General features: G+C 33.1%; 2 protein-coding genes across 3 annotated transcripts; one reads left to right on the forward strand and one right to left on the reverse strand.

Annotated features, from left to right (window-relative positions):
• The first annotated feature begins 491 nt into the window (after positions 1–491).
• On the forward strand, positions 492–1,581 carry LOC123685085 (60S ribosomal protein L44). The gene is made up of 3 exons (XM_045624667.1): positions 492–648; positions 801–974; positions 1,413–1,581. Exons 1-3 carry the CDS (start codon positions 646–648, stop codon positions 1,548–1,550), a joined length of 315 nt encoding a protein of 104 aa, XP_045480623.1. The 5' UTR covers positions 492–645; the 3' UTR covers positions 1,551–1,581.
• LOC123685081 (phytanoyl-CoA dioxygenase domain-containing protein 1-like) lies at positions 1,573–5,719 on the reverse strand. Of its 2 annotated transcripts, XR_006748252.1 has the most exons (6): positions 5,559–5,719; positions 4,296–4,448; positions 3,953–4,220; positions 3,528–3,773; positions 3,270–3,478; positions 1,573–1,757 (listed from the first exon to the last, which is right to left on the reverse strand). XR_006748252.1 is itself a non-coding variant. In XM_045624662.1 (5 exons), exons 1-5 carry the CDS (start codon positions 5,577–5,579, stop codon positions 3,321–3,323), a joined length of 846 nt encoding a protein of 281 aa, XP_045480618.1. In that variant the 5' UTR covers positions 5,580–5,719; the 3' UTR covers positions 3,267–3,320. The 2 variants fall into 2 exon arrangements, 1 of the variants encoding a protein (XP_045480618.1); XM_045624662.1 differs by lacking the exon at positions 1,573–1,757 and having other exon boundaries at positions 3,267–3,478.
• Between the last annotated feature and the right edge of the window lie 7,440 nt (positions 5,720–13,159).

Below are 13,159 nucleotides of genomic sequence, written 5' to 3' on the forward strand. Positions count from 1 at the left end.
CAATCCGAAAAAATCCGCGCCATGCGAAAAAAACCGGTTCATAGAACCATATATTATTTAAAAAAACTCAAAAAATTTGATATTTTTCATCCGCTCAACGAACATCACAACATATTAAACCATCCTCAATAGAAAGCAGTGAGTAACTTATGATAACCATATTTCAAGAATTCCATATCTTTCAAACCGGCCCGATATCTATTGCCTCAATCAGTAAATGGAAAAAAATCCGAAATATTTTAAAATTCGAAAAAATCCGCCAGACCCAAAAAAAAATTGGATTAAAATCTGCCGATTGACAACGCTACAAAACTGTAAAATATTTATAATCATAGAAAGAAGTAGTTGCTTTGAAAAATCTGAAATGAAATAATTTGTTACTTAATAATTTTTCTAAAAGTGCCTTTCAAAGAAATTTTAAATGTCTACAAACTGTTACTTATTTTACTTGTAAAATTTTATCTCTTCAATTTGAAGTCATTGCAATTTTGAAGTCTGTGCATTCTTTGTCCATAGAATATAAATAAAAATATCCGTATTCTGAGTAACCTCTTCTTTAACGCGTTCTTTTAGAGATTCCCAGGGAAAGATTGGGTAGAAATCCGTTCTTACTTTGACGGATCGGAATTTTTAAAGAGTTTCAACATGGTGAGTACATTTAATTTCATCTTTAGAAATCGCTTTCTGATTCAACAATTATCATTCATCCATTGCTACAGAAATTTTATCATTCTCTAAAATTCTTATTCGTCTATTTATTTTTCTTTGAGTAGTCGTTTTAATATCAATTTTTTTTTTAGGTTAACGTACCGAAGACCAGAAGGACCTTCTGTAAAAAATGCAAGGTCCATAAGAATCATAAGGTTACCCAATATAAAAAATCGAAAGAACGTCATGCTGCTAGAGGTAGAAGACGTTACGACAGAAAACAGCAAGGTTTTGGAGGTCAAACCAAGCCTATTTTCCGTAAAAAGGTACATCCACATCTAGAATTTGAATATAGTATTACAGTTGAAACTTCATGGTTAAATCCCAATTAGTTGATTTATCTTGCAACTTGAATAATTTCATCAAATATTGTCACATAACATAGTTCACATGTATTTTGCTTTGAAATTTGTTTGTTGATAATTTTAGTTCCTCATTTTGTTATAAACTAAAAAGGCTTAACATTATTGTCTTCATCTTAATTACCATTTGCTGATTTGTTTATTGATTGAAATACAATTATTTTGGGCTTGGAAAGCATTACTTTCTAGTTTGGATATTTTACCTTGATGTTGATATAAAATCTACAAAAAACGTAAAATAGTACCAAAGATCTCATAGCTGCTATAAGTTCACGTCTAGATCTTTCATACCATTTATTTGAAATTAAGATGGATTAATTACTAATGAAATAAATTTTCTAGGCCAAAACAACAAAGAAAATTGTGCTCCGTATGGAATGCAGTGACTGTAAGTACAGGAAACAAGTTCCTTTGAAGAGGTGTAAGCACTTCGAACTTGGAGGTGACAAAAAAAGGAAGGGACAGATGATTCAATTTTAGTTGTATCAATAAATAAAGTTAATTAATTAAATGTTTTTGTTTTCATTAGTATTTGCATGAGTAGTGATGCTAATCCCAATTCAAACCGATTATTTGAAACTCAACAATATAATTCTACTGATGTTCTCAACTATTTCATACGTAACAAAATAGAAATGTTCATTTCATGTTGGTTGTTGAAATTGATAATTTGAATCAAGCTAATAGAGAGTTATTGCAACGCACAAATAAGCTATCTTTTAATAAAGGATCCTCTATTGTGGACGTTAAAAGTGAACTATTGCAAGATGCTTTTAACGAAAGTTAGTAAAGTGACAGATATTTAAATTTGACAAATTTATATTTGGTCACCTTTATTTTGTATTCTGATAAATCAAATGATTCATTTGGTAAAATCGAAAATGAAAGAACAAATAGCGTAAGCAATTTTAGCTGGTTCCATTATTGAGGAATTGATTTTTCATAATAGATACAGTTGGTGTAGAAAATATATCAAACCAATTAAAACAAATCGACTAGTTGACTTGAAAAATTTTAACTGCAAGTCCTAAATCATTATCGAAGTTTATTTTTATAACTGCAAACCTTATTGTGGAAAATCATGGACACTTCTAAGATAATTTGAATGCACATAAGTGGCTTCATAGAAATAGTTATCAGCTATATGTACAGGAAAGCTATTAGCTGAATTGAACTTAAATTATATATTATATTACCTTAATTCGTTTTTAGTCTACCAATTCGTAATATGGAAGGAGCTGTACCAAACTACTGGGGTTTTATTGATGGAACTATTAGAGAAATTTGTTGACGCAGTATCATCACTATGTAAAATATCAGTCTACTTTATGTACCTGTTTGAATGGAAGTCAATCAAGTATTTCTTTTTATGTGAAACCACCAGTATTGGAAGATTATTTTGTTTAACAGAATTATGTAATGTATTTTTGTACCTTTTCCTACAATAATTTTGAAAAAAGTGTACTTAACGTATAATTTTATAATAACATTACTGATAATTAATTTGGTTCTGTATTGTAATTTGCTTTTTTTAAGCTATGTTGATCCAATATATAAAAAAGTACTTAGGTAGCAGTTTATTATTTTTCTTTCAAAACAATCCCATTGGTGTGTCCATATTACAGAATAAGTTATTTATATTCAATATAAAAAAAATAATATTCACTATGCAGTAGCATTCTATAACAATACTACATTATACATATAGGTAAATTCTTATTTCTAATAAAATTCAGGATTTATCAGTATTTTAATTCTTTTAGTAGGATCAAATTAAATATGATGTTTTGTTGAGAATCGTATAAGTTCTTGAAAAATTCGTTATTGAAAGCACATTTTTTTCCTCGAATGAAATGGTTCCCACAGATGCCCAAAATCAAGAAATAAATTGCAAATTTCTCAAAAAGTTTACTTCATTACTTTGTTTACCTAAACAGCTACAAATATTTATAGGTTAGTTCTTGCTGAATATAACGACGGTAAATATTCGGCATAAACAGATATCTGTCAAAATAAAGGATCCTTAAATAAAAGTTGGTCGCCTGTATTTAAATAAAGTAAAAAGGGAGTAAAGGGAGGCCTGTATTTTAGATTTAGACAATCCTTAATATCTGACTCAATGCGCATGCGTACATGTCAAAATAAGAGATCCTGTAATAAAAGATCGCTTATTTGTGTGTTGCAATAACTCTCTAATAGCAATGAAAGCACTTTATTCTTCACATATATCTGGTTAATATTTATTCAATTTTAAAATATTGATAGATATGGAGGTTGTGTCCAATTCTCCTCAGAAAATGTCGTCTTGTGCCCTTCATATATGTGGAAAGTGTAAATATTTCTTGATAGTTGTGAGGTATTAGGCTTGCTGAAGTGCAATACTTTTCCGTGAATGACCACACAGGTTCCTGAAATGCAGATTTAAATATGGGGGGCTAAACTTCTTGATTAATTCACCTTTCTTAACTGCTACGGGAGCAAAGTCTGTTTCTTTGAAGTTTAAATTTTCTCCAGTGTAAATTGTGAGGGTACCCGATGTTTTATCTGGATTTTTTATGAATCGTCTAAAGAGAGGACCTTTATGAGAACCTTTTTGAAACCAGAGACATCCATTTTCTATGGTGGCATCTTCAAGAGCAATCCAAATTCCATAAAGATTTTGTGGGGAAGTGTATAAATATGATGCGTCTTGGTGGGGGGCAACTGAAAGTTAATAATTGATGAAATTATTATTAGGAATAGACTTATTGTAGTGATACAGTAGAAAAGAAAAGCATGATAAAACTATGCTAAACCTAAGGTATCTTGGTGAATAGAGTAGGCCATGAGCCATGGTGTTGTGAAACTGTTTATTCTCAAACTTTTACCAAAATCTAACTAACCTTCACCCCCTATCCTGGGGTTTTTGAATATGAACATGCTTTGACATATTTTGGGGTCAATTAGATTTAATTTTCGGCAAATATTTTTTATTCTTTCGTCAAATGTATATTTTTTGAATACTGGATTGAGGAAATGTAAGGCATGTCCAATTTTGTTGAGGCCCAAATACTCCTCATCAACAGTGAGCTTTCCATTAGTGTCCACAGATCCTTCTTCGTAGAAGAAGCTTATTTTATGAGAGCTATCTAAGAAATATTTTTCTTTCGACTGAAAATTTGTTATAGAAATTTAATTTGACTGTTAAATATTTTCTAGGGTTTAAATTGAATTATTTATTTTCACCTGTGGTGCATCGTTTTGTGTTGAAGCTTTAAATACTACTTTCTTTGTTGCATCATTGGTATTTTTTATTATCTGTCTTATTTCGTCGACCATTTCATTACATTCTTCGGGTGTGAACAGATTTTCTATCAGAGTGAATCCGTCTTTTTCAAGCTGAAATTGATATATTTCTGAAGAAAAATATATATTTACCGGGTTTTTCACCATAATTTGACCCCCCCCCTTCAACTTTTTTACTAAAAGAGGTACAAAAAAATGTTTTCCACAAAAGTTTCACGAAATCGACTAATGTTTTTTAAAATGATTTCACAAAACGAAATATAAACAGAGTGGGCCACATATTGATAGTAACTTCATTTTTTCAAATGGAACACCCTGTATATTTTTCTATATTTGACTAGCTCTTTTTCCCCTGATTTCAAATATATAACATATGTTTGGCCTATCTCTCTTATTCTGAGTACCACAGAGTTTCAAATTTTAAGAACCACCTAGCATGCTCAGTAATCAGTTTTCAAGTGGTAGGCTGCGATAACTCAAAATGATCTTTTTTGAGTTATCTCGTTGGCAACGATATGACATATAGTCAAATTGCCAAAGAGATAACTCAAAAAAGATCATTTTGAGTTATCGCAGCTTACCACTTGAAAACTGCCAGCTTGCATGCCAGGTGGTTCTTAAAATTTGAAACTCTGTGGTACTCAGAATAAGAGAGATAGGCCAAACATATGTTATATATTTGAAATCAGGGGAAAAAGAGCTATTCAAATATAGAAAAATATACAGGGAGTTCCATTTGAAAAAATGAAGTTGCTATCAATATGTGGCCCACTCTGTATATATTTCGTTTTGTGAAATCATTTTAAAAAACACTAGTCGATTTCGTGAAACTTTTGTAGAAAACATTTTTTTCTACCTCTTTTAGTAACAAAGTTAAAGGGGGGGTCAAATTATGGTGAAAAACCCGGTACCTATATTTAACAGTAACACAAATAGTATGCATAAATACTCGATAATACTATAACAGTAAAAAAATGTCTAACTGTAAGCCGTTTTCAAATCACTGATTTATTAAAATATTGCCGTAATATTATTAATATTAATTAATATTATCATTGAAATATTACCTACCTATGTTTCACTTTAAGTCGTTTTCAAAAGTTACTAATTTATTGAAAAATTGCCGTAAATCTAGTATAGGTTCGTATCATTGATAATATTCATGAAAAACTGAATAAATATGACATATTCGGATCTACTTACATCTTCAGCTATAAATTCCATGGTTAATAATGATGCTGTACTGATACAAAAACACTTTGTATGGATAGATGAATTTCCAACTATACTTTGTCAAGTTATAAGTTGAATTGTTTATCTATTGTTGACGACCTTTATAATTACCCATGGTTATCAGAATTGCTTTGAAATATCTCGTCAAAGTAAATTGATTCATTCTAAGAAATACACAAAGGACAAGAAATAATATTTAATATGTTTATTCCTTATATCATTTTTACAATATAATTTTTTTTCATTCAAATGAAATTTATTTTTCACTATACATCATCATGTTGTTCCAAAGTAAGATGAGTAACAAACTGATAAGGTAGCTAAAATAAATAAGGATAATTTGGATTGTAAACATAAAAAGTACCTATATACCTAACTATAATACCGCCTATTTCTGGATAAAGGAAAATCAGAAATTTTATTACATCCATAAAATTTAATATTAAATAAAATTATTTCGAATATTTCCCTCCTGTCAAAAATTCTATGTATCTGGAGAACAATTATCGAAAATTACAGCGACTATTTCCCTCGTCGTAATTTGCACCAATCAGAAACGCGCAATTTTGAATTACAAATGGATTCTAGGTGGAAAAACTGTTTGGCAGGACCTGTCAGCAGTTTATTCGCGTTTACCCGCGGCAAAACTTGACAGTTGTTGTCACCAAAAATTACAATACCTTTGAAAACAAAAGTAATTATAATCTCCAAGGACACCAGAAAACGACGCTCAACAATTTTTTCTGATTTTATTGTCAAGTGCTAGTTAGTCAGCTTATATCGTGAAAATGAGTCGCTTTGGAAGCGATTCTTTGTCTAATATTGATCTAGCGATTGAGAAAAGTATACCGTATAATACCCTCAGAACTCATACTTCAATATGGAAACAGTTCATGACATTCTGCAAAGCAAAGAACTATGAGCTTATGGGAAACACAACTTTAGAACAACTAAACCTAATTCTGAGAGATTGGGCGTGGAATATGAAGAAGGAAAACGGTGAAAATTATTATACAAAGAACTAGTTGTGAAGACAATGTGGAACACCGTCGCAAAAAAAATGCAAATGCGTTAAAGTAAAAAATTACCGAAATGTATTTTGTGAAGAGGAAAATAATTTTTGACATAGTAGGGAAGCTCGTAATGCGAAAAGAAGGAATTTGCAGACGTGTGCAAATAAAAGGAAGTGCAGCTCTGCTTCATTGAAATTGGATGACTATTATGCAATGATTTCATTATGGGATGAAAACAAAATTCTGATGGTTAAACGTTCATCTAGAATAACAACTGATAGATTATTCTTAACGATTAACCTATCATGGAACAAAGAACTTTCAAGTGGATGGTACAAAAACACTCCAGTAGGAAAAAATGAACTTTCGAAATGGACTAAAGAAGCGGCAGAGAAGGCAGGATTGAATACAAAAGGAATAAAACTAACAAACCACTCTATGCGGTCGACAGCAGTCAGTAACTTAGCTAAAGCAGGGGTAGGTGAACAACAATTAATTAAAATTACTGGCCACAGTTCAGCCAACTCAATTAAACCTTATCTGCAAATGGATAATGAGCACTACTCTAACATCATAAACACCCTTAGAAGTGACGCCTCAGAACCTCCAGCTAAAAAGCAGAAAACAGAAGATCCTGCAGTCACTCCTCCCGCTTCTCACTCAACAGATTACATTAATGATGTACCTACACCCCACATCTTCAATGAATCAACAAAAGTTTCAAACAATACCCCTATCGTGTACCAAAATTGCAATTTATATTTTAATTGTACCATAAATAATTAAATTTGTAGTATTTTGGATGAAATAAAATTGAGTATCTGTTTTTCAGTTTTCAAATTAATACCTATACATAGGTAATGCATGCAGAATAATCTGTTACTCAGGAAATAGTCTTGTCAAATACCATTCGGGCATCTAATTTTTCCTGTGAAAAAAATCGAAAAAACACATTGCAAAGTAATATTTTTTGACAAAAAGCATTCGTGCAGGTGCAAAAATCCTCGTCTTCGACTCGGATTTTTGTTGCCACCAGCACTCATGCTTCTTGTCAAAATATTACTTAGCAACGTGTTTTTTCGATTCTTTTCGGAAAAATTAGATGCCCTTATGATATTACTTACGAATATTTCCCTCCTGTCAAAAATTCTATGTATCTGGAGAACAATTATCGAAAATTACAGCGAATATTTCCCTCCTGTCAAAAATTCTATGTATCTGGAGAACAATTATCGAAAATTACAGCGATAATTGCATTGTAGGAAGCGAAACTGCACTGCGATAATTGTTCTGTTCATAGATGCATAGTTTCTATGCATCTTACACAGTTCAAATCTATGGCAATTCCATTCTACATCAGTTTGACAAGTAATGTAACAGTTCATTCGGGAAATATTCCTCCGAATTACACTCGTGCATCAAAATGACCAGATAATTTCGCATTCCAGCGTGTTTTCTTTGAAAAACTGCATTCGGTCATTTTCATTTTTGGAGAAAGAGCCCTCCACCTTCGGTGTCGGGCTCTTTCTCCAAAAATGAAAATGAACTCATGCAGTTTTTATGACAACACGCTGTCATGCAAAATTATCGGTAATTTTGATGCACTTGTGCAATTACCTACGATAATTGCATTGTAGGAAGCGAAACTGCACTGCGATAATTGTTCTGTTCATAGATGCATAGTTTCTATGCATCTTACACAGTTCGAATCTATGGCAATTCCATTCTACATCAGTTTGACAAGTGATGTAACAGTTTATTCGGGAAATATTCCCCCGAATTACACTCGTGCATCAAAATGACCGGATAATTTCGCATTCCAGCGTGTTTTCCTTGAAAAACTGCATTCGGTCATTTTCATTTTTGGAGAAAGAGCCCTCCACCTTCGGTGTCGGGCTCTTTCTCCAAAAATGAAAATGAACTCATGCAGTTTTTATGACAACACGCTGTCATGCAAAATTATCGGTAATTTTGATGCACTTGTGCAATTACTTACGATAATTGCATTGTAGGAAGCGAAACTGCACTGCGATAATTGTTCTGTTCATAGATGCTTAGTTTCTATGCATCTTACACAGTTCGAATCTATGGCAATTCCATTCTAAATCAGTTTGACAGGTAATGTAACAGTTTATTCGGGAAATATTCCCCCGAATTACACTCGTGCATCAAAATTACCGGATAATTTCGCATTCCAGCGTGTTTTCTTTGAAAAACTGCATTCGGTCATTTTCATTTTTGGAGAAAGAGCCCTCCACCTTCGGTGTCGGGCTCTTTCTCCAAAAATGAAAATGAACTCATGCAGTTTTTATGACAACACGCTGTCATGCAAAATTATCGGTAATTTTGATGCACTTGTGCAATTACTTACGATAATAAACTGCATTTGCTACAGAGTATTCATCTGAAATGTCTAAACTCCGTAACAAATTATGCAAACATATAAGAGAGTCTATGAAAAATTTTAGGAATGCTTTCAGGTATTGATGTTATTATGTTTTTATAGATTTTTATATATTGAAGCAAGTAGTATTAACTCTTTATTTCTTTGCAAATCAATCATATAAATAATAATAAAGGATATTAGTATTGTAAACATAAAATATATCTTACAATCTATATCTATACCTATATATATTTCTTGAATGAAGGAAAATAAGACATTTTATTACAGCCATAAAATTTAATATTAAGTAGTTACATACAAAAAGTGGTTTTTCTTTCCAGCGAGCATTTTTTGAGGTCTGATAACAGAAAAAGTCGCTGGAAGCCAGATCTGGCTAATACGGTGGATGCAGAAGCAATTCGAAGCCCAATTCATGGAATTTTGCCATTGTTTTTCATTGGTTTGTGACATGGGGCACCTTCTTTTCTTCAAATGGAGCCGTTTTTTTAACGATTTCATCCTTTAAATTAAACGATCCAATAACGCTATATAATGATCGCTGTTGATGGTCTGGCTCTTTTGGAGGTCATCAATGAATGTTATACCTTGCGCATCCAAGAATACTGATGCCATAACCTTGCCAGCTAACGTTTGTGTTTTTCCCCGCTTTGGATTCGCTTCATCGTGTGCAGAGTCCACTCAGCTGACTGTCGATTGGACTCCGAAGTGAAATGATGGAGCCATGTTTCATCTATTGCCACATATTGAAGCAAAAATTCAGGTTTATTGCACTTAAAGAGCTTCAAACACTGCTCAGAATCATTAACACATTGTTGCTTTTGATCGATTGTGAGCTCGTGAATGATATGATATACACATTCAGATTATATCTTCACAATATCTGCTATCTCGGTCAACTTCACTTTACGGTCATTCAAAATTATTCTGTGAACTTTTTCAATTTTTTCGTCGATGACAGCCTCTTTTGGTGCGTTCACCGTCTTCGGTGCTCATTTCACTACGTTTAAACTTAGCATACCAATCAATGATGGTTGATTTTCCTGGTGCAGACCCCGGAAACTCTTCATCAAGCCAAGATTTTGCTTCAACTGTATTTCTTATCTTCAAAAAGCAATATTTTATCAGTACACGAAATTCTTTTTTTCATCTTTTTTCAAATAACAAAAGTAGCTACATTCACAAGGCAATATCTCACAAACTAATGGTCGGACTGCTGTCAAATTTTGTCACGTATCGTTTGAAGGTTAGTAAAAACTAAAAATCATACGGGATAAACCCAATTACAAAATCAAACATAAAAATTAATGATAAAGTAAAAGTGAAACGCCTTCAACATAAACTTTATAAAACAATGGTTCACTTTTTATACAATAGCCGAATACGATGGATTCGTAAAATTGATCCCCATCTGACCAAAGACATTCGCCATCCTTAAAGTTCTGGGAATTGTTGATACCCAAGCGTAATTAAACCGATAATTCGGAACACCAAGCAAGACTGGTCCACTAATATTCCTGGGCAGGACATGAAAAACAAAGAAGGATAGAAGCTCCGCCGTTGATGACATCCCTATATAAAGCCTACTGAACAGCAGCACATTCTACGAGTTCTCAACGTCGCCAAACGGAGCTAAGCTCTCATACGGGTTACCGAGAAGCTCATCCGAGAGATACCCAGTCAGTATGAAGCACAAAGAAGGAACCTATTCTGCACACTCTCGATCGATCCTATCACTATCCAGCAGAGTATAGGAGCACCACACAGAGGATGCATATGGGGTCTAACCAAGCTGATGTACAGATGTTTAAAGGTGTTGATATCCCTAAATCCATAAGTATGCCTCATAATGAAACCAAGCGCCCTAAGACCCCTATCGACAATACTCTCAACATGCTTATCAAAACTCATCTTGGAGTCATACATCAACCTTTTTCAATTTTTTTCCATTCAGTATATATCCTGAACAGGTATTTGTTTTTCTAGATATCGACATATGCTCACACTTCTCAATCAATCAATAAGTTTATTAAGACAATTGTCAATAAACATACAATTCGTTACAGAGGATTCCTAATGAATCCTGTGAGTAACAGAAAAATAAAAAAAATTCCTCAATTACTCCCCGAAAAAATTAAAGTACTTATGGCCTATAACTATTCTATAATTTTCAACATTCACTAACTTAACCTTAACTCTAATATACACATTATGTGTGATCTCATTCCCCACAACTGTGGCAGCAGAGATCTCGCACCAGAGATGAGATGTTTGTTACCTTCCGTATTCATTTTTTCGTTCATCATGTCTTTTTCCACTGTATTCATCCATCCAGTATACCTTTATGTTTTCTTAGATTTGTCGTTTTCATTATCTTGTGTTCGTAATTAATCATTCCATCCTATTAGTCCATCGAGAATATGTTTGAATGTCCCTTCGTTTTCAGGATCTTTTAACCATTCAGAAACTTTTTTTTTGAACGCTGAAGAATTCATTGTGTTTCTCAGACTACTCGATACAACGGCAAAAATTCTAGGTGCCAAGTAAGAAGCAGATCTTCGATCAATTCTTTTATTAGATCTAATGGTTTTGTAGGCCTGATCTCTTTGGCGTGTGTTATGAAGGTAATCGACTTTATTTAATTTGATCTTTGAAGCATGCACATTAGTTAAAATCTTCAATACGTATAATTATCTTATATCTAAGACTTGAGACAACTGGAACAGCTTATCAGACGGGTACGTTCTTTTTTTGTTATGAATAATCTTGAGGATCCATTTTTGTATGACGTTCAGATTTCTAATATGTCGTTCATATGCACCACCCCATCCTATGATACCGTAACTGATCTGAGACTGAACCAACGCATAATATATTTCAGATAACCTTATAAATTGGTTTTTGTTTTTAGCCTGATGAAGGAGCTAAATGCTCAGAAACGTTGCCATTGAATAAATTGTATACAACTGTTCCTTGTGACTGATATTCCTCACCAGCATAATATATTATTTTAAGATACTTCCTATCTTTCAAATATGTTTCCAGTGTTCTGAACTTATGAAGAAGTCGTCTTAATTTTCCAACCAAGAATCGAACATGATGGTCCCATCTTAGGTGAAAGTTTATTATGACTCCTAAATATTTAATACTTTTTACACACGGTATACGTGTATTATCATCCATTTGTAACTCCTTCAGTAGTCCAGACTCATATGACGCGAACGGTATACACTTTGATTTCTCCAGATTGAGAGTCAGTTTATTACGCTTGAATCAATTTTGTAGATTTGGAAAATCATTTTTTACTTTCAGTTCCAAGTCGGTCCAATTGTCTGCTGCATATTGTACTGTTGTGTCATCTGCGAAGCTCATAACAAGACCAGAACTCTTCATTTTTAAAAGGCTGTTTATGTATATTTGGAACAGCACTGGTCCCAAAACTGTTCCTTGGGGTACTCCGTACTCAACCGTTCGTCTGCCACTTTCAGCATTATCTATTTTGACAAACTGCTGCCTATTGTTCAAATAGCTATTAAGTAAATTGTGAACAGGTCCTCTAAATCCACAGTTCCAAAGTTTGTCGATCTTTTTGTTGTGATCCACGGTGTCGAATGCCTTCGAGAGGTCCAAAAATATTAGAAGTGAAGGTATTGTTTTATCAAGATGTTCGTAGATTTGTGCTGTTAATTCTCTTATGGCATCCTCCGTGGACCTGCCTCGTCTGAATCCATACTGATTATCGTGAATTATGTTATACTTATCCAGGAATCCAATCATTTGCCTCTTCAACACCGTCTCAAAAATTTTTGCAATACTCGAGATTAATGTGATCGGTCTATTGTTTCTAATTTCTGATTTATCACCACTTTTATAAATTGGAGTAACCATTCCTAACTTTAATTGATCTGGGAAGATACTTTTCTCCATGCAAAAATTTATGATGCGTGCAATGGGTTGTGAAATGACATCTTTTATTTGTTTTAGAGTTTCGGATTTCAGTCCATCAAAACCTGCATTAATAAACACTCCATTATACCTGCATCATCGCTCAAGCCTCTCAAGATCAGACTGAAAATTCAATGAGTCCATTGTTAACTGTTAGAAAAATCTTCAAGTCATCGGCAAATAAGAGGAACCTAGCAAACCTAAAACAA

The sequence above is a fragment of the Harmonia axyridis genome, chromosome 7 (genome assembly GCF_914767665.1).
Source record: "Harmonia axyridis chromosome 7, icHarAxyr1.1, whole genome shotgun sequence".
Lineage (NCBI taxonomy): Eukaryota > Metazoa > Arthropoda > Insecta > Coleoptera > Coccinellidae > Harmonia > Harmonia axyridis.